This window comes from Natator depressus, chromosome 1 (genome assembly GCF_965152275.1).
Source record: "Natator depressus isolate rNatDep1 chromosome 1, rNatDep2.hap1, whole genome shotgun sequence".
NCBI lineage: Eukaryota > Metazoa > Chordata > Testudines > Cheloniidae > Natator > Natator depressus.
In genome coordinates, this window is record NC_134234.1 from 245,791,215 (window position 1) to 245,817,230 (window position 26,016).

General features: G+C 44.7%; 2 protein-coding genes across 7 annotated transcripts in view; one reads left to right on the forward strand and one right to left on the reverse strand.

The window, feature by feature from the left end:
* The window catches only part of MKRN1 (makorin ring finger protein 1), a 35,300-nt gene extending 23,455 nt beyond the window's left edge, over window positions 1–11,845 (forward strand). The window contains exons 4-8 of the mRNA XM_074940204.1: window positions 7,501–7,727; window positions 8,247–8,461; window positions 9,195–9,305; window positions 9,778–9,916; window positions 10,284–11,845. Coding sequence (XP_074796305.1) covers window positions 7,501–7,727; window positions 8,247–8,461; window positions 9,195–9,305; window positions 9,778–9,916; window positions 10,284–10,496 — 905 coding nt within the window. The 3' untranslated portion in view covers window positions 10,497–11,845. The remainder of the gene's footprint in view (window positions 1–7,500; window positions 7,728–8,246; window positions 8,462–9,194; window positions 9,306–9,777; window positions 9,917–10,283) is intronic.
* The window catches only part of RAB19 (RAB19, member RAS oncogene family), a 34,447-nt gene extending 8,523 nt beyond the window's left edge, over window positions 1–25,924 (reverse strand). For 2 of the 6 annotated variants that reach the window (XM_074940263.1, XM_074940253.1), the window contains exons 1-3: window positions 25,426–25,924; window positions 24,555–24,781; window positions 23,107–23,290 (exon numbers count right to left, since the gene is read on the reverse strand). In XM_074940263.1, coding sequence (XP_074796364.1) covers window positions 23,107–23,290; window positions 24,555–24,752 — 382 coding nt within the window. In that variant the 5' untranslated portion in view covers window positions 24,753–24,781; window positions 25,426–25,924. Of the gene's footprint in view, window positions 1–9,030; window positions 10,668–17,569; window positions 20,389–23,106; window positions 23,291–24,554; window positions 24,782–25,412 lie in introns of those variants that run through there. The other 4 variants (XM_074940244.1, XM_074940235.1, XM_074940216.1 and 1 more) reach the window with 4 other exon arrangements.
* Window positions 25,925–26,016: the final 92 nt, after the last annotated feature.

A 26,016-nucleotide genomic window follows, 5' to 3' on the forward strand; every position in this document is an offset into this window, starting at 1 on the left:
AGAGGAGGAAGAATTGGATGACTTTGAGGACTGGAGTAATAAAATTGAATTAAAATTAATAGCATAAAGTGCAGGGTCATGCATTTAGGGACTAACAAGAATTTTTGCTATGAACTGGGGTGTCATCAGGTTCGCGTGACCAGATGTCCCATTTTTAAAGGGACCGTCCCGTATTTAAGCCCTCCTGTGGGTGTCCCAACTTTTTCTTTAAAATGGGCAAATTGCCCCATATTTTCTGTCCCCCCTACATCAGTACTGGCGGGTCCTCCCACTGGCTGGATCCCTGCTCGACAGCCTCCTGCCCAGTGGTGAGGGGGGTGGGGTCTAGTGGCCGTTGATGGGGGTGGATGTGAAAGGCTAGTGGTGGGGCGAAGATGCAGCGCGTGGGGCTGCCTGCTCCCCCTGCTGGTCCATCAGCGCAACCCCTGCTGTGTGCTGGCTTTTGGCCAGCAGGGCCCCGTCCCATTTCATGCTGGCTGTGCGCTGTGGTGGCTGGTGAGTGTGGGGAGGCGCCAGGCGGCAGCCGGTTACATGTCACCTCTGCTGCCTATCCATTGGCCCTCTACATGGTCCTCCTCTCGCTGTCCACGCCCTGCTTTGTCCCCCAGCCCCTGGTCAAAGCGCTCAACTCACCAATAGCCTGGCTGGCAGGCTCCTTCCTTCTCCCACTGCAGGAAAGCCCAAGAACCTCCAGCCCGGGGTGCTGACTTGGAGGAGCAGAGTCCTGTATGTGCCAAAGCCCCGCACAGCGCTGGCACAGGGAAGCCTTTCCACCCCTCAGCTAAGCTCTGGAGTGAGAGGGGGGAAGCGATTTCCAGCCTGTTCACGCCCCGAACCTGCAGGCTCCACAGCAACCCCCGGGGCAGGGACTTAGCACCCTCTTCACCCACCCTTTCCATCACCCTGGGTCTTGCCCCCAGGGAGCGTGGGGCTGCTCCATCCCCTAGGCATCCTCCCCTGCTGAGCCACCTCTCTGGCCAGGTTCGCTGAAGCCCATGCAGTCAGGTTCCCTGGGCCCTGGTGCACAATGCATTCTTAGGGCTTAACCCCTTCCTGCCCATGCTGTAGCCAGAGGCAGCTGGGTTATGTTGGTGGCCAGCAGCAGCCTGGAAGTGTTAGCTGTCTTTCGACACTATGTGGGCAGGAAGGGACAAGTTGCTTCCAGCTACATGGGGTGGGTGGGGGGAGAAGAGATGAGCTCTGCAAAGACTCTACAGGTCATCCCTCCCCCACCCCTACCCCTGTGGCTGGAAGCAGCTCCCGTCCCTTCCCTCCAACACAATGCCAGAAGGCTGCTGCTGGCCACATTCTGGTGTGAACCCTGGCAGAAATCTGGGGAGGGGAGCATGTGACCCTCCATGCCTCCCCACTTGTTGCCTCGGGAAGACGCGGCGCCAGGTACCAGGAGAGGCAGGTCCATGTCGGAGGCCCAGCCAGGCAAGGAGGGTGGAGAGCGATGGGCAGGGAGGGTCAGGTCGGTTGGTCCCCCTCCCTGTGTGAGAGAGGTGTACGGGACTGTGTGTGTGTCACCCCTCCCCATGTGAACCTTAAAGATAAGAGGGTAAATCAAAAGAAGCCAACGATACAGGATTTCTTTTTAACGGACTCAGTCAACTTGTTGTTTGAATGTTTGTACTGCATAGTTCTGATTTAATTGCCATTGAACTCGCTTGAATATGAGTATCTTTACCAGGTGTCCCGTATTCAGCATAGAGAAATATGGTCACCCTAGATCAGGTGGAAATGATAAAAAGACATGTGCGTATTCGTCAGTCACAGGATAACTGAGCCATCAGTGTGATGTGGTGGTGAAAAAGGCAAATGCAATCCTAGGATCCATCAGGGAAGGCATTTCCAGTAGAGATGAGAAGTATTAATAGAGGTGATGGTAAAACCTTATCTGTACTATGTACAATTTTGGTCACCCATTTAAAAAAAAAAAAAATTAAAAATTGGAACAGGTGCAGAGGAGGGCTACCACGATGAGCAGGGGAATGGAGAACCTAACTTATGAGAGGAGACCAAAAGAGCATGGCTTGCTTAGCCTAGAAGAATGAAGGCTGAGAGGGGTTATGATTGCTCTTGAAATACATTGCAGGTGCTGGGGGAGTTAAACAGCAGAAGAGCTATTTAAGCTAAAGGATAATGTTGACATAGAATGAGTGGATAGCTCTGCCCATAAATTCAGGATGGAAATTAGAACGTGGTTTTTAGCCATCTGAGGAGTGATGTTCTGGAACAGCCTCCCAGTAGGGAGTTAACAATGGGGACTAACAACGTAACTAGTTTTTAAGATGGAGCTTGGTAAGTATCTGAATAGAACTATATATGAGAGGGTTGTCTGCAATAGCGGGGGATTGGCTTCGACCCAGGAGGCCTCTCCTAGTCCTATGTTCCTAAATAACTTTATTTCCCCCGGTCTCATTCCACATCCTTTTATTTAAAAAATACTTTCTATTCCTTGGAGTTCTTCAGGGTATTTATTTTTAATTTATAAAAGTTACTTCTAGGGGAATTCTGCAACAAATTAAAAATTCTGCGCACAATATTTTAAAATTCTGCAAAATTCTTCATATTTTATTTGTCAAAATAACACAATATAATCACTCTGATTTCAATTATTTTGGTAATTTATTTAAACTACAATAAGGTGGATGGTGAATGAGAGTCGGGAGTAATGGAGGAAATCCCCAAGACCCTTGCCAAATAGTAATGTAGCTAGGTTTGACCCTTAATTTCTAGTTATTAGTCAACAAATATATGCAGCCATATGCTTGGTGTTACCTCATAGGCAACAGACGAGCAAGTGAGGGCTGGGGAATCAAACTCGCAATTTATATTGGCTACTGACCATCTCCAGAAAGGTCAGTAGCAAACAGTTCATGGAGCACATTTTGATAGGAAATTTTTTCAATCCAAAAATGTAGACCAGTTCTAATCATGAAAGCACCATAAGTATTTATAAAGCCATACTGTCCTTTTACAGTAAGGCCCCTGGCAGGCCGGACCAGTTTATTTACCTGCCGCGTCTGCAGGTTTGGCCGATTGTGGCTCCCACTGGCCGCGGTTCGCCGCTCCAGGCCAATGGGGACTACAGGAAGCGGCGCAGGCCAAGGGACATGCTGGCCGCCCTTCCTGCAGCCCCCATTGGCCTGGAGCAGCAAACCGCGGCCAGTGGGAGCTGCGATCGGCCGAACCTGCGGACGCAGCAGGCAAACAAATCGGTCTGGCCTGCCAGGGGCTTTCCCTGAACAAGTGGCGGACTGGCTTTGCCAGAGTGGTGTAAAGCAGTAGTTCTCAATGTGAAAGAGCCTTAACTTTTATCTGTTTTATACTCCTGGGGGAATTCACAAAGACAATGGGAACAATTCACTAAGCAGGCAGGCTGCTACATTCTGCTCTGCCTGAGGGGACAGAGCCTGCCCCATGCCTACCTCCTCAGAAACACCCTGAAGCCCTGCCCCTCCATGCTGAGTGTGCTGCAATAGCGAGTGAGAGGGACAGTGTGTCTGTCCATCTGTCTCATTTGCACAACTGCCTCCCTCCCCTGGCGGTGATTTATGTCTCTACCGGCTGCTCTGGGCACCCGAGCCAACCTGCCTGTGCTGCCGGGGAGGGGCGCATGACCGCTGTTGCAGCTTCCCTTTGTTTTCCCATCAGAAGTCCATTTTTCTGCGGGGAAGCAAAGAAATCTGTAGGGGACATGAATTCTGTGCGTGACCAGTGACGCAGGATTCCCCCAGAAGTAAAAAGTGCTCATCGGTCACTGGATTCTGAGCCGTACGGAGGGTAGGAATAATATACTAGCTCCAGGGGAGATTTCTCCCGAGTACCTACGAATTAAAATGGCACTTTGGAATAGGAGGGGAAGAGGAACTCATGACTGAGGAGATTCCTTCCATGTTCCATGAGGAACACCTCTCAGCTTCTTCCTATTTTAATACATGCCAATCACACTAGACTCTTGGAAACTTTTTGTATGTGCAGTTCAGGAACAGACAAAATCTTTAGTATGTTGGGAGATTTTTAAAGGTATCCAGCACATAAAGCTGCAGATAAGCATCTGGTGGGATTTTCAAAGAGGACTATCTGCATTTTTAGGTACCAAGACAACTTTAAAAGATAGCTAGCTTTAAAAATCTAGCCCTGGGAATCAAAGGAGGGAAATAGTTCTGTATTAGTGTGCCTTATGGAGTCTACAAAAAAGCTTTTGTTGCAGCTAGCCATTTGTTTCAGTAGCAAAGAACCTGATGGGCTTTTTCAGGGCCACAAGGACTTCCCTGACTCCAGGTTCTCATTTGGTTGTAGACAGCCATTATTTGGCCCAGAAAATCAGGTCTTTCAAGGCTGTAAGATCAGCACCTCTGGACAGTAATTCAAGGACACCAGGTCAAATGGATAAGAGCCAAGGCAGTTGTTCTTTTTTTTTGGTTCTTAATGAAGATTGTCATTTATCAGCGTTGTGGCAGAATTATGATTTGCACCTTTAGTCCAGGCTCCTGCCCTTCTTGGAATATTGTTAGCCAAGAGAAATGAAAGCTGTTGCTTGGGAATGTCAAGAAGCAGCTAAAGATAATGTTGTGTGCTGCTAACAATATATCTGATACATGTGATGTTCTGAAAGTGACCTTAAGAAGACACCTGTATCTCAGAGCTTCCAGGTTGTTTCTGTAAAGTTCAGATTCAAGCTTTCATGGAAAATTATGCACAATAACTTGAAAAGCAACAATGCTTTTCCTCAAGATTAGTCTGGAAGCCTTGGTCTTTGAGTTGTATGCTTTGTGTATGTTTGGAGTAGCAAACACCCAGGAAATACTCTTGAGGTTCAAGCTTGGCAATTCACTTCCAGCACTTAGGTATAATCGGCAAGCCAGACTAATCTCTGGAGTGGCTGAGAAGAACAGCCAAGCAGTGTGGAGGGGAAAACGTCATGATCCAGGATCTACCCCATTTCTCCATTGTAAACCTCTTGAAAGCTGCTTCCTTCCTTCCTTCCCGTGATGCAGATGAAAGAATAGCTTGCAGGCTTACTCAACAGCCTGCTGGACCAATTTTTTTTCTCAGCCAGGAGAGTTACAGGTACTCTGGCAACCAATGGAGGTCCCTTCATCCCAATGTAGTAGTATCATGATGCATGGAGGATTGAAGAATGGGAGCAACTGGAGAGCTTTCTCTTTGTTGAAAAGCAAGTCTTTGGGATTAGTGAGTCGAGAATTAAGTCATTCTTTTGTCTTTCGCTTGCCTGGGGCAAAAAAAATCCATAGCAAACAAGCTGAGCCAGGATCAATATGACTGAACTTTAAAGTAAGCCTTTTGTGGTTCCATTTACCTCAAAGTGGGGGCATCCAGAAATACTTACTTGCTTCTGCAGAGTATACCAAATGCCTGACAATTTGCACAAAAGCAGTGATGCTTGTCCCATACTTTTCTGCTCCATGGGGGTGGAGACCTTATTTTTCCCCCCTCTTTTGCCTCTGGTTCTTGTAGAGAAGATGCAAGAGGCAACACACAATTCTTGTAGTACCAGATTATAAAGTAGTTCTGGTTCTAGGCCTCATTCTGGCAGAGGAGCAATAGGTGATTCTTCTCTTCTTTTCCAGACCTGTTATCTCACAAGGGAGGATTGAACCTGCACCCAGATCCATAATTCCTCCCTATGGCATTTTACATCTTGGAGTTTAGTAGATGAAGACTGCTCTTGGAAGAAACCCAGCAAATTACGTTAGAATCTTGTAAGCCTTCCATTGGAAATCTTATGCCCTAAAGTGGAACTGTTTCTCATTCCTTTAAGGAAAGAGCCTCCGGATCCTGTCCTCATTGTTTGTTTTATATTGGATTGTTTTTTCTTTCCCATATCAAATCATGGATTATCTTTCCCCACAGTTAAAGTAAGCCTTTAAATTAAGCATCTATTAAGCCTTTAAGAATAGTTGTCTTTTTTCACCTATCTGAACTTGGTGCTCACTAGGTCAACAGAAGATCCATTTGAACCTAGACTGTTTTCTTCTTTGCTTATTTTGTAATGTTGATCAGAAATGCAAGTGAAATGCAAGGTGCCATTGCTGATCTTCCTTAGTGTTCAATATGGATAAACTTAAGTTTTGTCCTCATGCCAAAGTGGCATCTCACTTGTCATTTAAACTGAACCATTGTCTTTTCTCGGCTCATGACTGAGTTGGTGAGGCTATTCCATAATTTGGATGATAAAAGGAAATTCAGTTATACCATTTCACAAATCATCCTGTAGGTTCCTGGCACAGAGGGAGAAATCTCAAGAGGAATCCATCTCGGCCCAGAGGGAGTAGACAAATGGATAAGATTTTCAGCTCAATTTATGACCAGGCAGGGATCCTGTTAATCAAAAGTTGCTGGGACTCCTTTGACTAGGGTTGCTGCAACACTGCCAATTTAATTTAGAACTGTCTGTAGACATATCTAGGAACTTGGAGAGCATTTTCTTTAAATTTAATTTACAAACTTACTCAGTGTTCTCTTGACGACCAGGACAAATCCTATGGCTGTTTAGGAACAGAAGTCCTTTAATCACTATTTCAGCTAGTTCCTGGGGGACTAATATTGCTAGTTCTTCTCCCCAGAGTGAAGAACAGCCGAGGCAATTTATGAAGAGGAAACAAAGATTACTTATCTGTGATCAGAATTCTCTGCAGGTATGATCTCAACAAATCCACGCTCATTATCCCGCCTTACACTTCAGAAGGGGGATTTGAGATTTGCCAGAGAAGTAGTAAGAGACTTGGGCAGGGTTCTTATCCTCTGTTCTAGAACATTCCTGTGACTCCAGCAGTGAAACCCACCCCAGCAACTAACTGCTTAAGAACTGCAGCCTGTGCAACAGCATGCTAACTAACATGACTCATGAGCATAAGAATCTGTTGAGGCAGTATTTTTGTAGCTCCAAGTTAGTCCTCTTGGTAAGTATCCTTCCTCTTCTACAGGGCCTAGGTGTTGGCTGTATAGGGACAAAACACCAGTTTTAGTGGTTGAAGCACAAGAGTTTAACCACCATGTACTGAAGCTTGTTTCAGCCCATGTAAATCATGTTTGAACTGATTCAAAAAGCAAGAGGGACAGGGTTTTTAACCTACTGTCAGCATGATTTAATTCAGTTCATACTTGAACCAAGCCTTGTTACAAGCATGGTTGAACCACAAGAGTATTTACCCGCTTTCAGAACTGGTCAGTTTTCTTAGTATTGACCTTGTCCTGTTGGATAAGGTTGAATCTCACCACTAATGCACCGATTGCCTTGCCTTGCTTATATTGAAAGCTGAGAAAATCAGAGTTGAAACTACTTCCGCACTTCCTTCTAGGGTGAAGAAATTGCTACGTCATTTCAGGGCGAGGTTTTGAGGGATTTATTGTTATGTTCCTTGGATAAACTGAGTTGGTTTACTGAAAGTTTTTATAGCTGAAAAGCATGCATTGCAAACCCTAACACTCAAATGTAACACATTTACCATCTCTAACTTCCCCCTGCAGCTGCCCCTTCCTGCATCGAAACACCCTTGCAGGGAATGGTAATTGAGGAAGAGTATGAAAAGCAGCAAGCAAATGTGGAGATGAAGAAGCAACTGTGCCCCTACGCTGCAGTAGGAGAATGTCGTTATGGAGAGAACTGCGTGTATATCCATGGGGATGTGTGCGACATGTGTGGGTTGCAGGTTCTACATCCAGTTGATGCTGCCCAGAGATCCCAACACATAAAGGTAAGCATACAAATGGCTTGTGTGTTGAATAGCTTCAAGTTACTCCCTTGCCTTGTGCAATCACTTGTCATTCATTCCCTTTCTTCTGAAGTTGACTGCATGCGAGTCAGTCAGTTAACAAGAAGGTCCACATTGCAAACTGAACTATTTCCTGTCAAGGCTGTTTTCAAAGCAGCCTTGTTTAAAAGAAGCTGGACACTGTCTGCATTGAGGATAAAGTCTGTATAGTTGTACTAATGCTTGTTTCAAACACTCAAATGTGGGTAACTTAGGTCAGTTTTTGTGAAGTTTTAGTTCAGCTATTTCTGCCTGGGTTCTTGGAAAAGAGCCTGAACTTGAAGTTGACCATTGCTTCCTATTACCTGAAAGACTGTTTTTTGAGGACCTGAACCTCCCAGATGATTTATATCCTTTTTAGTGTAGAATGTGGGGAGAATACATTTAAGATGAAACTAGTGAGTCAAAACGTATTAAATAGTGCACAAGATTACAGGCTGGTTTTCTCTCTCTCCTCTTCAGTCTTGCATTGAGGCTCATGAGAAGGACATGGAGCTCTCATTTGCCGTTCAGCGTAGTAAAGACATGGTGTGTGGGATCTGCATGGAGGTGGTATATGAAAAAGCCAACCCCAGCGAGCGCCGCTTTGGGATCCTCTCCAACTGCAACCATACTTACTGTCTCAAATGCATCCGCAAGTGGAGAAGCGCTAAACAATTTGAGAGCAAGATTATAAAGTGAGGCACTTCCCCATCTTGATTGTGCTTTGTTACGTGGGAAGAATTTAGTATCTTGTGACAACTTGCAACAAAGTCCCCCCACAAAGACTGCATTTAATGCATCCTAACTAACATTAATCCAGAACTGAAGTCATCTTCCAGGGGTAGCATTTTGTTTGTATTTACAGTCTGACCTAGTTAATCTAGATTAGTTTGCAAAATCCACTTATTTGGATGAAAGTCATGTTTTGTCTTCAGTTAGTTACCATTTAAAGGTTTCAGACACCCAGATTAGATGGTGAAAACAGATTAACCAGTTCTGAATGTATGTTTCCTAACTTTTCACTGCCCTTATTAGCCAGCCAATGACCCATACCCTCTTTGAGGTGTTCTAAAGAAACCCAAACAAACAAATACAAAAACCAAACAAAACTACAAAAAAAATAAATTTATCTAAATCTAAAGAAAAAGGAGTCTGTGTGAAATGTTTTTTTCCCCCCCTCCCCCAAGTTCTTTGGAGACAAAACGATCAGCTGCTGAGTTGAGTTCTGAAAGAAGAGGAAGAGTTTAGGTTGTCGTCTTGTGCAAAAGAGAACGTAGATTGAAAAAGAAGTACAAAGTCCTGGCAGTAAGTGCCCAGGCACACTAGGATACATCTTTAAAGATGGGATATGTGCTGTGATATGTTTTATAATGGGACAGAGCGCCCCTGTAATGTGGAATTTTGCAGTGCAGTCTCTTCGTTCCCCAGGTCCTGCCCAGAATGTCGGATCACATCTAACTTTGTCATTCCAAGTGAGTACTGGGTGGAGGAGAAGGAAGAGAAGCAGAAACTCATTCAGAAATACAAGGAGGCAATGAGGTACGAGCGCTGCAGCCTTTTGTCAAGTTAAGACTGCAGAGATAAGGGCACACCTGGAGAACAAGGGTGTTCATCTAAAGCCCTCTCATACCTCCTTTCCACCCCCACAGTGCATCCTTACTTATCCACCCACAGATGCATGCATCCACACAGTCACCTAGCTTTCCTATGTACTTATTGACCTCACAAGCTTTTTCCTTACCCACCCAATACATAATTGATACAGTCATAAGGTGGTAGACTTGTGCACTGTGAGTCATCAGGTTCCCTATGCATGCATCTACCCACGCACACATCTGTTGGGTATGCACATAGTGTAATACATCATTTCTGTGTATGTATTTTTATTGATAAAATGGTGTCAGCGGCAAATGGTGCATATTTAAAGAGACCCCCTGGACGATAGGCAAATGCAATACTGAATTCTGACTGGCTCTGCTGTGAGTAAGGGTTGCGATATTTTCCTTTCCAGCAACAAGCCATGCAGGTATTTTGATGAAGGCCGTGGGAGCTGTCCATTTGGAGGGAACTGTTTTTACAAACATGCATATCCCGATGGTCGCCGAGAGGAGCCACAGAGACAGAAAGTGGGAACATCGAGTAGATATCGAGTAAGTCTCACTGCTTTTGCTTTCTAAAACAAAGGGGTAGACTTTTTGGAAGAGAGAAGGAAAAGGTGTGAATACCTCAGATTTGCTTATGTAGTAAAACATACATAGTGGATTGGAGGGGAGAGTGGTCCAAAGACTGGAAGTGATGGAGGGCAGACTGTGGAAGAGACATATTTCCTAATGTCACCTGTATCTTGAGGCAGAAATGTTGGTGGTCAGCTATAGCAGGAGTAAATGCAGATCCCATTGTGAAGCATGACTAGCTGCATGTCATATATATCTGGGAGCTGAGCATTGTAAGCCCCAGGAGCATATGTATCTTGTAACTCTCGGTCACACAAGAGCAATAACTGTGTTCCCTTTGCAGGCCCAGCGAAGGAATCGATTCTGGGAATTCATTGAGGAGAGGGAGAGCAGCGACCCCTTCGAGAACGACGAGGATGAGGTTGTGACCTTTGAGCTCGGCGAGATGTTGCTCATGCTTTTGGCAGCAGGAGGTGATGATGAGTTGACAGACTCCGAGGACGAGTGGGACTTGTTTCACGACGAGCTGGAAGATTATTATGACTTGGATCTATAGCACCTGTCAGCGGAGTTTGGACTGTCTGCTCGGCATCAGGCAGTAGCTCTTTCCTGTGGTGTGGCAGTGCCTGTGTTTCTCCTAGGCAGGCCTATCAATTCCAGGTGCTGTTGTAATAACTTTTACCCAGGGTCTGTCTCCTCCCCTTGCCCCAGGAGTGTTTGTTTTTCTCTGTTTAAACAAATAACAAGAAATCTTTAAAACGTTAGTTTTTGTAAAATGAATTAACTGTCAAACAGTTAGCTTAGGTTTGTTGCTTCATCTGTGTTCCTGACAGGATTCACCCAGTTCCAGGGTTAAAGTGTTTACAGGACTTCCACACTCATCTTGAAGAGCCCAGATACAAAAATGAGAGCAGTGGCCATGCAGTGGGGGGATATAAATTGGCCAGTGGCCTTTTTCTGCTGTGGACTTCAAATCAGTACTTCCGATTTCAGGCCAGACACATGTACATCTTGCTGGCTTCAGCTCTGTTCCAACCCCCTGATGTACACATCTTCATTTGTGGTTTTGGTCTCTTGTTTACTTGCACATTACTATTACTACTGTGTAACCAGAACCAGGTGTGACTGTTCCAGGTTTTTACTGTGTTTAGCATGAAAGGAAAATGTGTTTGTACGTGAAAGGAGAACTTTCAATGTGTATAAACAAATAAATGCAGAGTTGGATCTCAAGGGCTGGGAGACTCTCTGTATATGTTTAAAAAATCAAAAACCAACTCTCCTCACATTTTGGTGCATGAATTGTAATCTCCAATTGGACACGAAACTGGTTTAGTGGTCTCAGCCCAGTCTGTGGCTATGGTCTTAACCATCAGATATAACTTGGCATTCCTTAATACATCAGCTCTCTCTAATGTATATTATAGGGGCTGACTAAAAGTAGGAATCTGGTTAGCCAGAAGAGGGTTCTCACCATATTGTTATCCAGTAGAACATCAGGTCGGGATCCCTTAATTGCATTGCTCACATAGTTTTATACCATCGATAGCCACTCAAGCCATGAGCTTATCTAGGAAATCACTATACTACTTAGTTGGTTCAAGGCACTCCGGGCTCATATCCCATCTGAGTTATGCAGGTTGCTTGGAAGAGCTGCGAACTTGTTGTGAGTTGTTGGGTTACCTAGCGAATAACTAGCAGTCATGCAATAGCAAGATAGAATCCCATTGATAAGAGCTCATCTTTTGCCACCAAAGCTCCAGTGCAGGAATTTTAACGTTGTGTTAAATTATTGCTGCTCTTTTAATGACTCATGGATGCCCCATGATCTGTTTTGCTGCTTCTCTTGCCTGAGACAGCCTCTCCTTTCACTTTTAAAATGGAATAAGAAGTTGTTGCTGAGGTCTATGATGTATTGTGTTGCAGCTGCCTTTTGTAAGAAGCACTTTTCCCAAATAAAAAACAAACAAACAATTAAACAAGAAGTCTGTTCTTTCTTTAAGCTGGGAGTCTCTAGATCTCAGCCTCTGTTTGTATGCCCTTAGTGTAAACTAGTCTGGTTACTAGTAATTACTGAGTCCTGTGCAATGCCATAGTCATGGTGCAGCATTAATACACAACTGTATCTTGTCAACAGCCTTGTGCAAAACAGGAAATTCTATAATATATAAAGAGAGAGAACATTTTTATGAACAAAGACAGCTGAGACCACCAAACTATGAAAGTGCTTGGGATTACCACTGAGTGATAACAGAGGTGGCTTTCCTTCTCAGAGTTGAGGTCTAAGACTGGCTCAATTCTGTCAGTTTGTTCTGGGCTGTACATTTTACAACATGCACATCAAATATTGCTTGTGGTGTCAGTGGATAACAAATGCCTGCTATAATACTTCATACTTAGTACTGTTTATCCAGAGAACTCAAAGCACTGCTGTAGGCTAACTACTTCCTGGTGGACCACACCCTCCTTTATGGGCCACTGTGTATATTACACTGTAAAGCACCTTTGTCACTGGGAATCAGGAGATATTTAAGTAAACGGCAGTGAAAATGTTTTCAAATAGACTGTGGGGGGCGGGGATGAAGGAAGAGGTGAGTACTGTTGAAACTGGTCTTAGACTATCCAGATACCTTATCCTGTACACACACATTGTGGTGGCTAGTAGAATGCACAGATCCCAAATAGGGGAGAGAAGTGTGGGGGTGGGAGAGGCCAGGCAGAGTGGGGGGGAAAAGGATACAGAGCTAGGTGGGGGAGACAAAAGCATAGGAAAAATAGGGAAGGATGCAGCGAGAGAGTAACAACCATTTTGGAAGGAAATGGGAGAGGAGGAAAACAAGGGTTAATGAAGAGAAAGCAGAACCAAACATGATGGACAAATTAACTTCCCTGTAGAAAGCTCGGTGCCAAATCATTTACAAATGTGCACATACTGTTTAAATAACAAAAAAAGTGGTTCTGTAGGATATTTTGTGGGAAAGGAGGAAGTGTTGAGAGGGGAGGGAGGGAGGTAGCAGACTTGGCTGTGCAAAGGAAAGGAAAAGGGAGCCCAATGTTCTCTGTAGGGGTTAGGGATAGAATAGTATGCTTCATCTTCATTGAGAATAAGCTGTGCGCACTGAAAGATGTTGAATTTGGCTTTTGAAAATCTTATGCACTGTTTGTTTCTGCATCTGATGTGAGATGCACTTGGGTTATTCTGGGTGCTCATTCATTGGTGTATCAACAGAATCTAGCTGGCCACAGACAGATTCTCCTAGTATAGAATTACAGCTCAATACAAGGTAGGCACTTCCGTTCTTTGATTTTTTTTTCTTATGAAATGTTCCTAAATTTTTTAAAATGCAAGAAATTGCACCTCTCCCCACCCCGCCACCCAAGGGGAGGTACCTTCCTATATCATTGCACAGCCTCTCCACTTGAACTTGGCTGGCTATGGGTCTGATTATTAATTAATAACCAGACTTGTTTATAATCAACTCAGATTCTGAAGGGGTTAGCAGTGCGACAGATTACATTTTAGAGAAGAGGCTAAGAGGATATTTGAGCAGTATACCAAAAAAAATGGTATAATCAATCATTGGCTTCTGCGTGCCCTTTCTTTAGCATACAAGAGTAAGAGGAAGTTTAAATATGATTGAAAGGCAACAGATTTTGAAATGCTAAGCGACAATGTTTGTAAACAAAATTGATCTGTGAAATGTACTATTACTGTGGTTTGGGGGGGTTTTTTTTTTTTTTTAAAGCTTTAGATTCAGAGATAGATGAGATTAATAACATCCACAGTAATTTCAGGATAAAAATGTATAAAAGATGTATAACCTCTCATGCTTCAAGGCATAATCCTGCCAATGAAAACTTGGAATTAGAAAAACTTCTCACAGCCATGTTCCTTCTTCTGGCATCTTGGATTAGCCCTTGCTAAATTTCACCTCTGCTAAAGAATTATGCAATGGAAATTTACATTGGTTCACTTGACTTTTGTATCTTATGGTAGTGCAATGGGTCCACACAACTCATCCCACATAGTATAAAGTTGTTCATATGTGCTCACACAGCACTCCTGCTGTTGCAGTGTGAGTAAATATTCCAACATAAGTCCTGGCACAGTGTTCCCTCTAATTTTTTACGTCCATGTGTGGATTGAATTTTGTTATGTGCACCAATATGGAGGTGATGTGTGGTAGGGGTGCAGTCAAGGGGTTTGGAGTGTGGGAGGGTGCTCAGGGCTGGGGCAGACAGTTGGGGGTGTGTGGGGGGGTGATGGCTCTGGCTGGAGGTGCAGGCTCAGGGGGGAGGCAGGGATGAGAGGATTGGAGTGCAGGTGGCGGCTCAGGTCTGGGGCAGAGGGTTGGGGTGAGGAGGTGTGAGCTCTGGGGTGGGGCCGGGAATGAGGGGTTTGGAGTGCAGACTGCCCCAGGGCTGTGATGGGGAGAGAACTCCCCCCAGCCCTCTCTTGCCACAGCAGCTCGGGGCTGGGTGAGAGATGCCTCTCCACAGCTGCAGCAGCTCTGGTGGGGCTGGGCTGGGCCAGGGGAGGGGGCACTTCTCCCCACCTGCGGCAGCTCTGGAGGGCGGGGAGGGGAGGGGCTCCACCAGGGGCTCCTCTCCCTGGCAGCTTTGGTGGGGCAGGGCTGGGCTGCCCTGGGCAAGGCACCTCTCCCTGCCTGCATGGCCCCTGATAGCCTGCTGGTTGCGTGGTTTACAGGGAATTTAGCTCCTGGGAACAGGATTATTTGCCATAGCAAACCACAGTGGGACAGGTGATATAGATATAGATATATAATATATATTAACATTTTAACATATTAAAATAGCATTCATTTTGTAAAATGAAATATTGTATAGCAATATCCTTTATTTTTAAGCAATAAAAATTGGCATGAGTTTTCTAAGTAGCAATGCATACATACAATGACCAGCACTGCAGTAGCTCAAACCTGGAAAAATCATCAGAATGGGACTTAAGGCAAAGAGCAGTGACTGCAGAGATTGCTGGAGCCTTGTTGGATTATGCTGTAAGGACCACTTGCAACTGTGCAACTGCAATGCCCATTCTTTCAGTCTAATTGAATTAGAATGGTGTAGTAACCTCAAGCATGTACATAATTGTGGTGAATCTGCTTCCAAGCAAGTAAAATTGCAACAGCGATGGCACAACTTGTGCATCATGGTAATTTGTTTTGTGTGTGAACATGAGCTGAACCACACTCAATTCCTGGAATACTCTGCAGTAAACTAATCTTAATTCTGGCCCAAGGTCCCTAGATTTTTTTTTTGGACACTTTTTTGGTGTGGCAGACAGGAAATTATATGGCAGCTACCTTTTAAATAAAAAAAATGATTTAATTAGATAAAATTGACAATGCAGTCACTAAATCTTGGCTTGCTGAACATAGCTTGTCCTTTGCAGTCAATCTGGGTTCGGTGTCCAATCAATAATGGTTCAGTTTCATACTATAGACAAGATTGATGCAGGCAAGCGTAATGGAGTACAGCCTTAACTGGAGCTACCTTTTAGAGTAGCAGATGTTAGTCTGTATTCGCAAAAAGAAAAGGAGTACTAATTTATTTGAGCATACGCTTTCGTAAACACTTCTTCTAGGAAGTGGTCAATATTGCTTTTAAAAATCTCATTGGTAGTATTTACTCTTTTTATACCATATTTTATAAAAACCTTATTACTGCCTAATAACGTAAGATTAAAATATTGACTTGCAGTGATATTTAGGCTCCTAAATGCCTTTTGAAAAGGGAGTTAGGGTCCTAACTCACTTATGTGCCTTTGAAAAAAATTACCCTTAGGCTCTCCAGTTCAGCTAAAACAGAGCAGTTATGTAGAACTGGGTTTTGATGGCCTAACCTGTTTGTACTGAAAATTTCAAGATCGATCCTGCTCTATGCTACAGGTGTAACCAGTTCTAAACCCTGTTAATTTCCCAGTGTAAACAGACCCTAAAAGCTCAGGGCCCCTGTCTGTATGGGAATATAAGTGTTTGTCATCATTCCTTTTAGAACCTTTTAAAGCATGACTCTGGATAACATTTGAACTCTCCTGTTGACTGGCCTTACTTGACTCTTGCATTTGGAAGAAGAGTTGTTGTGTTTCTAAGTCTTGTAATATTTTATGTTTGACAGCCCCAGCTCTTACAGTGATTACATGAGAACCTCATCTTTCATTATAAACCCCTCTTTCCCTGTCCTTGCCCCCCCCAAAAAAGTTCTGTCCCTCATGTTTGTGGAAAAAAAACTTGAAAATATGAGCATACCCTAAAGACTCAAAAGCCAGAAGGCAAGTGAAAAGACCCCACGTTTAATACTTGTGGCTTTTAAGCCAATCATGATATTTTGGGGGCCTGACTTACTTTTAAATGCTCAGGATTGGCCAGACTGCAGTTGACCTGTTATGGACACCACTGATAATCATAGGCTTGTCTCAGACACTCTCATCTGACACTAGTGTAAAGGTCTGATGTTAGTGAGTGTAACAACCATTTGAAACTAGTTTTATGGGATTTTAAAGGCTCCCTCCATCTTTTTGTAGCTAAGAGATTTTAAATAGAGAACATGGAATACCAGCAAGCTTGTGAAATAGCACAATGAAGATCTAGCCTCATTTTCTACCCGCTTGTTAAGGGAGATGTTAAACAATACAGTTACAGATGGTAGGGGTTGGAGGTGGAACAAACAAATACAAAGAATCCCATAGCAGTTTAAAAAAAAAAAATCACCTTGCCTTGGCACAGGCTATATACCCCTGTGCTTTTCAGTGAGACACTTGCTAGATAGAGTTAAGTTTTTCTAATTTAGCAGATGGGTATTTTTCCTGTGGTGGTGGCCATTTTGTGTCCCAGAATCTAAGCTTCCATTTTCAATAAAGTTTCTCACTGTTATGGCTTAATTTACACTGGAAAAATATTCTCTGTAATCATTAATATTGCCCAGGATACTAGAGCTTCTGCATTAGCAATCCTAATGCACTTTTCTGTGCATTCACACATAGCAGTGTAGTAAAGTGGTGTTAAACACATTGCCCCTTGGCCTCTGACCCAGCATGATTACTTTATTCAAGGGCTTGGGAGAGATTTCAAAATGGAGTCTATGAGTAAGGATTCAGTGGAATTGTGGGAGATAGGATCAAACTCCTAAAAGTCCCAGGGAAGAGTAGCCTTTTCCTTAATATCATCCCAAAATGGAGGCTAGTCTGAATCCTCAGTGGTAGGATTATTTGTTTGAGCTACTGAAGATTTGCTAAGAGCCCCCCAGCAAGAGTTGGCATGCACTCACTTCATGCAAAAAGGCTCTGCTCCCTCCTCTACAAGGTAGAGGGAAGGGGACCTGTGCCAGGTCAGTTGGTGTTCTCCACATGGAGAACCCCTTGATGAGAGAAGAGACCACCCTTGATAGCTTGTGTCTCTCAGGCAAAGCAAGCACTGTGGAAGCTGCCTACACTGGACAATTACGGGTTAGTGGAATATCAGGTTGGGGAAGTTACAGTAGGTCCAGTAGTGCTGGAGGTGTGTAAGGACCTGTAATTAACCTAGCAAATGGACTGATGAACATTGAAGGGCTTCTCTAACAGTCCTGCAGCCTTTGGTAGTAGGTACCTAGTCTCCACCCACTCTATCAGCACAAGAGAAGTATTAGGAAAGGCTACTCGTCGTGGTAACTTTCATGGACTGGCTCATCAGTTGTGGCTATCTAAAGAAAGAGGCCAGATAATGTGCACAAGAGTAAATGGTTTTTGTTTTTATTTTAATATTAAGGCTGTTTTAGGAGGGAAAGTTGCTTTCAAGGAGGGATGATGTACAAAGATGTAAGTGGACTCTCACATGAGTAGGATTTGGTTTGCATGCAGAGCATAAGGGAATACTTTAGTTAAAAAAAAAAAACAAAAAACACTTACAGCCCCTGCCTTTACACTGTTAATTAACAATGTCAGAGGAGCAAGCATCGATCACTGTACCAGCCCAAAAACTTCAAGTGGTTTTTGGATTGTTAAAACACCCATTACAGCAGTCGGAGCAGCACTACCTCTCTGTTCAACTAAGTCTACATTTGATTCTAGGCCCCTAATCACCAAGAAGTTAAATAGGAGGGAATTGTAAAGACGAATAAGTGATTAAAGGGGCTGGATAGACTAATTGAAGCAGCAAGGTTGGTGTAACTAATTGACAACCAACATAGGCTGTAACTTTCCATTAGGTCTACCCACCTGGGGGGAATAGAATTATGCAGACAAGTATGGGGCTGATGAGGTAAATGTAGGCTAAATAGCAAGTGGCAAACATGACTGCTCTAGCTGTAGCCAGTGGTAGGAATCCCCCATTACTTCAGATCTTAGCTGCCATGCTGTTGTATGAACTAACATTAGGAACGTTAACAGTTCTGTTTAACAAACAAGAAGAAATTGGGCCAGAGGAAGTTTCACTGTGTTTAAATGTATGACCAACAAACCACAAGCCTTCAATCTAACAGTCAACTTTTAAAGTTCTTTGTGCTTGATCAGACAAGCCTTTTCATAAAGGAGAGATTCTGCCACCTGTTATTCAAAAGCAGAGCAGAAAATGTGAACCTTAAGCTACCAAGGGCACTTTACCACACCACCTTCTAGGACCCCTGTGCATTATAAGCAGGCCTGTATTTTATTCTAATAAAGTGGGAATTCTAGCTTGTAATTCACCAGTGACAGCATAACTAAAGAGGTATTTGAGTAGACTACAGAGGGACACAGTTAATATTTTTTAGGGCCATGCTTTGAGTATCCCTTGGGCAATCTCCTCAGAAAGGGTTACAAACTGGTATTGTCTCACCTCCCCCAACCACTAGTTTGATATTATGGAGTTAAAGGAACAGTTTCCTGAAGCCTTCCACTGAACTGGAACAGGAGACCTATGCAAGTAGAAGCTTCTTTGTCAGGAATGGCAGAAACGTGTGTACGGTTAACATTATAGCAGCTCTCCCCTCAAATTTCTCATGCGACTTCTCCCAAAGCAGTGAAGAAATTCTGGGTTTACGGAGAAAGCTAGAATCAATTTGCAGAGCATACAGTTTTGAAATGTCATGACAGGAAACACTGACACCCACTTGCTGAAGATAAGCTTCACAATACAAAAGTTTGATTGAAACCAGTATTGGGGCCAGCTTTTGGTGGACAATGTTTTACTGCAAAAATGCAACCCAATAGCAGTACTAAGGGCATCCCCATCCTCTTTCATTACTGAAAATAAATTATAGTGAGCCATTCTACCTGTCTAACCAAAAGCCTGAAAGCTATCTTTGAGTTCCTAGACTAAACTATGGTGTCATTTCCACAACCTGAACAGCAACGGTTTTAGATGGGATGATTTTTAGTCAATTCCTTTCATTTTAAGCAAGGGATTAGTAAGAAATAATAGGGAGTCTTTCAGCTCTAAATTTGAATTATGAACTGCAACCACCAAAAAGTGGCCCTGGTACGAGTCAGTGTCAGCAGAAAGACCAAAGAAGACTGAAGGCAGCTCTTCTCACCCACTGAAGTTGGGAAAAAGTCTTGGGAGTACCCCTAGGGCCACTCGCATACCAGGCAGATTATTCTGGCTGCTATATAAGCAATAGGGATGGAGGCTAAGTTGTGTGGCAAAGGGAGGACAATAGATGTGGCAGTACTGTCTACCTGATCAAAATACCAGTAATAAGTTATGGCGCTGTATCTGCCACAGATCTGCCATCAGCATCGCCCTGAATGGAGATCTGAACACTTGAGTAATGCAAGCCAAACAGCCATGAATAAAAAAAGTGTAAGTACGCGTGTCACACATTGTAAAGCTATTTATGAAGACCAAAGAATTTGATCTACAGCAGGATATGTATCCTAAAGGAAACAGCACAAAACCTGGTTACAGTCAGCCTCTGGCACAGCCAGAAGACTATTCAGAGAGTCTATTCAAAGGCAGTTTCACAGTTCTCTTCAGGCTAGCAGCACCTAGTCTTCTCCTCTCAGCTCATAGTCTTTGCTTAAGTACCAACAGCTGCCATGTTCAAGGCAATCCAGCACATTTGACTATTGCAACACCTATCTCCTGGAGTGTGTTACAGGCCAAAATGGCAAGGTAGTGATACATTATAATGATGGTTTGAGGCCAAACAGGAAATATATGGAATCATCAGCCACACGTTCACAGCTTTTATGATTGAGACATCTCATCAGCAAGAGCACTGGGACTTCTCTGTTCTTGGACTATCAATCACCGGCCTGGAGTCCAGATAGATGCTGTTTGGAGGATGCTCCCCATGAAGCTGCAAGGTGTTGCGGGCTATCAGCTCCTTTGCCATCAATGTAAACACCTCATCTACATTCTGGGCCTCTTTGGCTGAAGTCTCCAACACAGCCAATAGCCCATGCTTCTCTGCCACTGTACAGGCATCTTCAAAAAGGACTTGGCGGTTCTCCGCTACATCCGATTTGTTCCCTTTAAATAAAAAGGCTTCCATTAATGGTCTGCATTCTAACGTATGAATTGCAGACAATGCAATTGGTTAGTTTCCCAATTTTTTATTTTTTTTTTTTTTAATATTTATTTTTTAAAGAGATTTTGTGCTGAGGAATAAAATTATGCCAAACAAGATTTCTAGTGAGCAGAATATGAAACACTAAAATCAAGAAAGTTTCATGCATGGAAACTACATCAACTTTTTGGGGCCTGTGGTGAAGGTTACCAAATTCATGCTGCAAATTGTTAATACATTTTCTTGCTCATGGATTTGCTTTAGGGAAATGGTGCCAAAGCACTGACTTGGAAAGAATTAGATTCACCTACTACTTTGTAACTTCTTAGAGGTTTTGCCGAGTTAGATAATTCAGTTTAGATAGGTGTTTTCTAATGTGGCTATTTTTTCTTTCTAGGTAGGTTAACTGTTAAAGTGATCTCACACAAAATGCCAATATATTGTGCACAATATAGCTCCTTATAAAACACATCTCCACATGTTCCAGATATCTCTGTTAATTTTCTCATCAGTATCAAATGTCTATTCAGAAGACCATTAATGGAAGCCATATATATTCTGGTACTACCAATTAATTTGGCCTATATCTTTAGGTGGATGCTGAGATCCCAGCACCAATACTGGGATATTGCTGGACTAATTCAGGTCTCCTATGTGAAAACAGGAATGTTTATAGCCTCAGCCCGTGGTAAGGGACTACCTTCCCAGTTTTGGATATTAACAAGATCCAGTATTACAATTAAGGAGTTTTTAGGTAAAGTCAGAAGATACATGAACCTATCACTGTTGGCTAGCTTAATATGAGCTACAATTTAAATATAAATAAGCAGCAACTTTGCATAGGCAGATTGACTGTATAACAGTTCTATCAGTATAAATCAAAATTTAGTCCAAAACCAGAATGCACCTCAAGCTAATAAATAGACTTGGAAGGATTAGATTTATCAGTAAGTGTCATTAAACATCAATTTCACCGTATACACACAAAATGAAAAATATTTCCATTGATAATAACAGTCTACAGACAGAGTAGGAAAATTGCTGCTTGAGAACTTATTAGAGTTTGATTTAAGGCTATTTAATTTATATATCTATATTTGTTTTCACAATGTGTGTTTTAATGGTTATAAAGTTGCATATCCATCCAAACACAGAGGCTTCTTATAAAAGAGATTTTCCTCCCCTGCCTGAACTTCCATATTCTCCTGGCATATACGATATTTTACTAGTGGTAAGTTTCAAATTGCTCAAGGATGTTGAAACTTGTCTTTTCAGCAAATTCAAAACTTATTCTTTCAGAAGTCATTTTTCTAAAGGGGCTTTATAAAAAACAAAACAAAAAAATCCCACACCCCAGCTTCATAGCATATCTGTTTATTTTCTTACATGTCTCCTCTCTGTCCCCGCCACCCATTTCAAATGTGAAAGGTTAGGAATCATAAGTTATTTTGCATTAGAAATTTACACTAGAATGAATTATAACTGAATAAATGGGAAAGGTTCAGACAGTTTGAATAGCAAGTAAAAGCTAAGCAGTACCAACCTTTGAAATACAGAGTCAATGTTTTATCCTGAGACAATGAATCTATACTGGACAATTTCCAAAGGATTTAGGGCTTTCTTCATTTGTTTGTTGAGTGTAATAGATTGTGTTTCCATTTCAGGAAAGAAATAAATAGACTAAGGGCTATAGAGTTCAAATGACTCCTATTCCCTTGTTGACACCAAGATCTACAGCTCCATGCAAGTCAGACCTTTTTTTTCATGTCACTTCTTCAGAAGAGGACTAAGAAGGACTTACCTATTTATGAAGAATTAGGAGTATAGTATTTTAAAGTGTATGTTAGCAGGGGCTCACAGCTCCCAGAGCCACAGCTACCAAGCTTGGGGGCCCAGCCTTGCCAAGCTACGGGGCCAAGTCAGATTGTTGTTCTGTGGCTTGTATAAATATGCTGCTGTCAGCACTGTGCTGATAACAGAACAGGCAAAAGCAGCAGGCTCTCTCACTTTGCCAGCTCAACCCCCTTTCCTGTGGATGAGAAGAGCAATAACTACAACTTCTGATTGCAGGAGGGAGGGAAGGGAGGAATAACCCTGCTTCCCATCAACCACTCTCCTTTTCTGTGGAGAAAGAAGGCCGGGGGGGGAGACAGGCAGCAGCCTTCCTGCTCTAGAAGAGGGTCCCCATTGCCAGCCTGTTACCACTTAGGATCAGCCCTGCTGGGCAGTAGAAGCAAGATCACATCAGTAGAAAGGACACCAGAAGGAGAACATATGGAATATCAGAGAGGGGTTTGAGATGGGTGCATTTTTGCCCATTGACAACTTGTTATGCTCGTGTGTATTGGAACCATTGGGCCAAATTCATCATTTCTGAAAGTGGGCCCATGTCCAGTGACCTCAAGAGAGTTGCCCCGATTAGACTAGCAGTAAGTTTGTTCCATTATAATGGGGAAAAAAACAAGGAATAGGATATGAACACTTGATGTTGTGAGGACAATCACTTAATTCCCATTTCCAGCTTAAAAAAAAAAATAGCTCAAGTTACTACACTCATTCTGTTCTATGTATTTTGAAAAATTGATGTAACTAGAACCTGAGATGAAGTGGTGGTGGGGGGGGGGGGGTTAAGGCTATGTATCAAAAATAAAAATTCAAATAGCAAAATGTTTGACTCCTACCAATTAACATCAGGACTAAGTTAGCAGCTCCATATTTTTCAATTTCATGAATCCAATGAGGAATAGATTCAAATGTGGACCTCTTGGTAAGGTCATAGGCAAGGATGGCACCATGGGCACTGCGATAGTAACTCTGAGTTATCGTCCGGAAGCGCTCCTGGCCTGCAGTGTCCCATACCTGAATCTGGAGGAGAAAAAAAAAAGAAGTAATGCCAGTGAAGTCTAGTGAATGCCACTTCAGAGTTTGCACTGGAATTTATGATATTCAATACTCCTAGGTGTTATCTACCCTCAGGGTATGGCTACACTAGAGATCTTACAGGAGTGCAGCTCCACTGATGCAGCTGCGCTGCTGTAAGCTCTGTAGTGCAGACGCTCTACAGATTGGAGAGAGCTCTCCCGTTGACTTAATTAATCCACCCACAACCAACAGCAGCAGCTATGTCAGCGGGAGAAGCTCTCCTGCCGACATAGTGCTGCGCACACCAGTGCTTAGGTCCGTGTAGCTTAGGTCACTAGGGGTGGGGTGGCTTATTTACACCCTGAGTGACATAAGTTTTGCAGATATATGTGGAAGTGTAGACAAAGCCCAAGGCTACAACCGCTTTAGTGAACCTACTGACAACATGGTTTGGTTTTGCTGGTGTACATGTGAAAAACTATGTTATAACCAAGGTGCAGCATGGTTATAACACAATTCAGGCTGGTCTGTGCAGACAGAACCAAACCATGCTATAATGTGGCTTGGACATTATTCCAGAGCAATTATGTTCCCTAACTGGTTTGTAACTGTATTATGAAGAGGGCTAACATGTTGTGGCCTTAGGAGTGGGAGGGAAGAAAAGAGACAGTATCCTGTGCAGCCCAGGTATGGAAAAGAATGAAAATCAATCAGTCTATTCTATAGCCAAATACTCAGGGCTGAGCTGGGAGGAAGCTGTGCACTGCTCCTGTAACCAGTAGGAAGCTTGGGGGGGGGGGGGGGGCGCAGTGCCTGGGGGTAGCAGCCCACTGAGGCCCCTCTGCCCACCCTGCTTCGGAACCCCAGGTAAGCGCCACACCCCCTCCCGGAGCCTGCACCTCCGCCTCTTTCCCACACCCCCCCTCCTGCTCCTAAACTCCCTCCCAGAGCCTGCACCCTCTCCTCCTGCACCCCCAGCCCACACACCCCCTTCCACCGCCAAACTCCCTCCCAGAGCCTGCACCCCCACCCCAGAGCCTGCACCCAAACTCCATCCCAGAGCCCAACCTCTCACCCCTTCTGCACCCAAACTCCCTCCCAGAACCTTAGGCAGGTGGGGGGCGGAGTTTGGGGGGGGGGGGCGGGTTCTGGGCACCACCAAAAGGTCTACAAATCTGCCGCCCCTCCTCCCTCAGTGCTGATCAGGATGTCCAGTCCTAACTGTCCCCTGCTCTGAGTCACCACGGAGCCTGTGACAGCCACTAACCTTCACCTTCTTGCCATCGATCTCCAGCGAGCGCACGGTGAAGTCCACCCCGATGGTGTTCTGCTGCTTCTCGTGGTACTGCCCCGACTTGAAGCGGTGCACCACGCAGGTCTTTCCCACGTTGGAGTCTCCGATCAGGATGATCTTGAACAAGTAGTCGAAGGCTTCCTCCGACTCGGAGCTGGAGAAGGACATCATCCTCCTCCCCTCGGCTCAGCCTGACCCCACTGGGAGGGAGCACAGAGACGGCCTTCAGAGCCCTGAGCGCCCCAGGGCATGGCCACCCGTGGGGCGAGAATTGCGGCGTGCGGCTTCCCCCACAGGCCATATAAAGCGCAGAGCCCGCGGGCTGCTCTAGAGCCGCTGGCACGCGAGGGACACGCCTCTCCCGCCGAGCACGGAGCCGCCTTTCCTTCCCCTTCCCGCCAAAGGCTTCTGCCTCCTCCCTCAGGAATCGCTTCGGGGGGGGGAGTTTAATGAGAGCTGCGGCCTGCCCTTGTAGACAGGCGGGAAAAAAACCACGCGCCTGGCGTTGCGAAGTGGCTTAAACACCCAGAAAAACAGGAAAAAAACCCACCCCGCCCTAGTTCCGGAAAGCGCAGCTTCACCTCCACATCAGAGTGTGCCGAAGCCACGTGTCTTCCCCGCGCCCTTTTCCCCCACGGCACCGAGTCCATCTTAGCTTGTTTTCTTCCACAACTTCTCCTACCCGGCGTTGATGTTAGCCGGCCGGCGACCCGCTCTGCCTTCTCCGCCGGGACCAAGCGGGGCTGGGCGCTACGGGGGCGTTGAGCCGCACGCAGCCAGAAACGCCCCAGCCACCTTGTACGCGCCGCGGTTTACTCACCTGTTACTCACCCCGTTCTCTTACCTGTGCGAACAGGTGCCGCTGGCTCGCTTTGTACCCTCGCCCGCCCCTTCTGGCCTTTTCCTCGCTGCCTGCCGGGAAACGTAGTTCGGAGACAGGCCGAGCTCCTTCGGGCAGCGTCTCTCGCCACCGCGTAACAAGGTGCTCAGTGCCCCGGGACAGTGGGAGCGAGCGAGCCGGTGTGGAGACAGGCCGCCTGCCAAGTCTCCCCGCCCCCCGGAATAGTTCTGCTGTGGCGTGCGGGCAGAATACGGGGAAACGAGCGCAGCAAACGCTCACACAGCAGCCCCCATGTGCTTCTGTGGCAGACCTCTCACCTCCCTGCAGATGGCAGAGTAGCAGCCCTGTTAGCCTGTATTCGCAAAAAGAAAAGGAGTACTTGTGGCACCTTAGAGACTCACCAGTTTATTTGAGCATAAGCTTTCGTGAGCTACAGCTCATGTATCAGAGTCTTCTTCAATGGCCTTCAGTAGTGGCTCCGTGTGACACGTGCGAGGGGCGATGAAATGATTAGCTGGGAGGGTCGCCGGGGTGGTCCGTTTCTCACGGCGGCGCAGGGCCGGCGGCGAAGAGCTGAGCCGGGGAAGGGGGGCC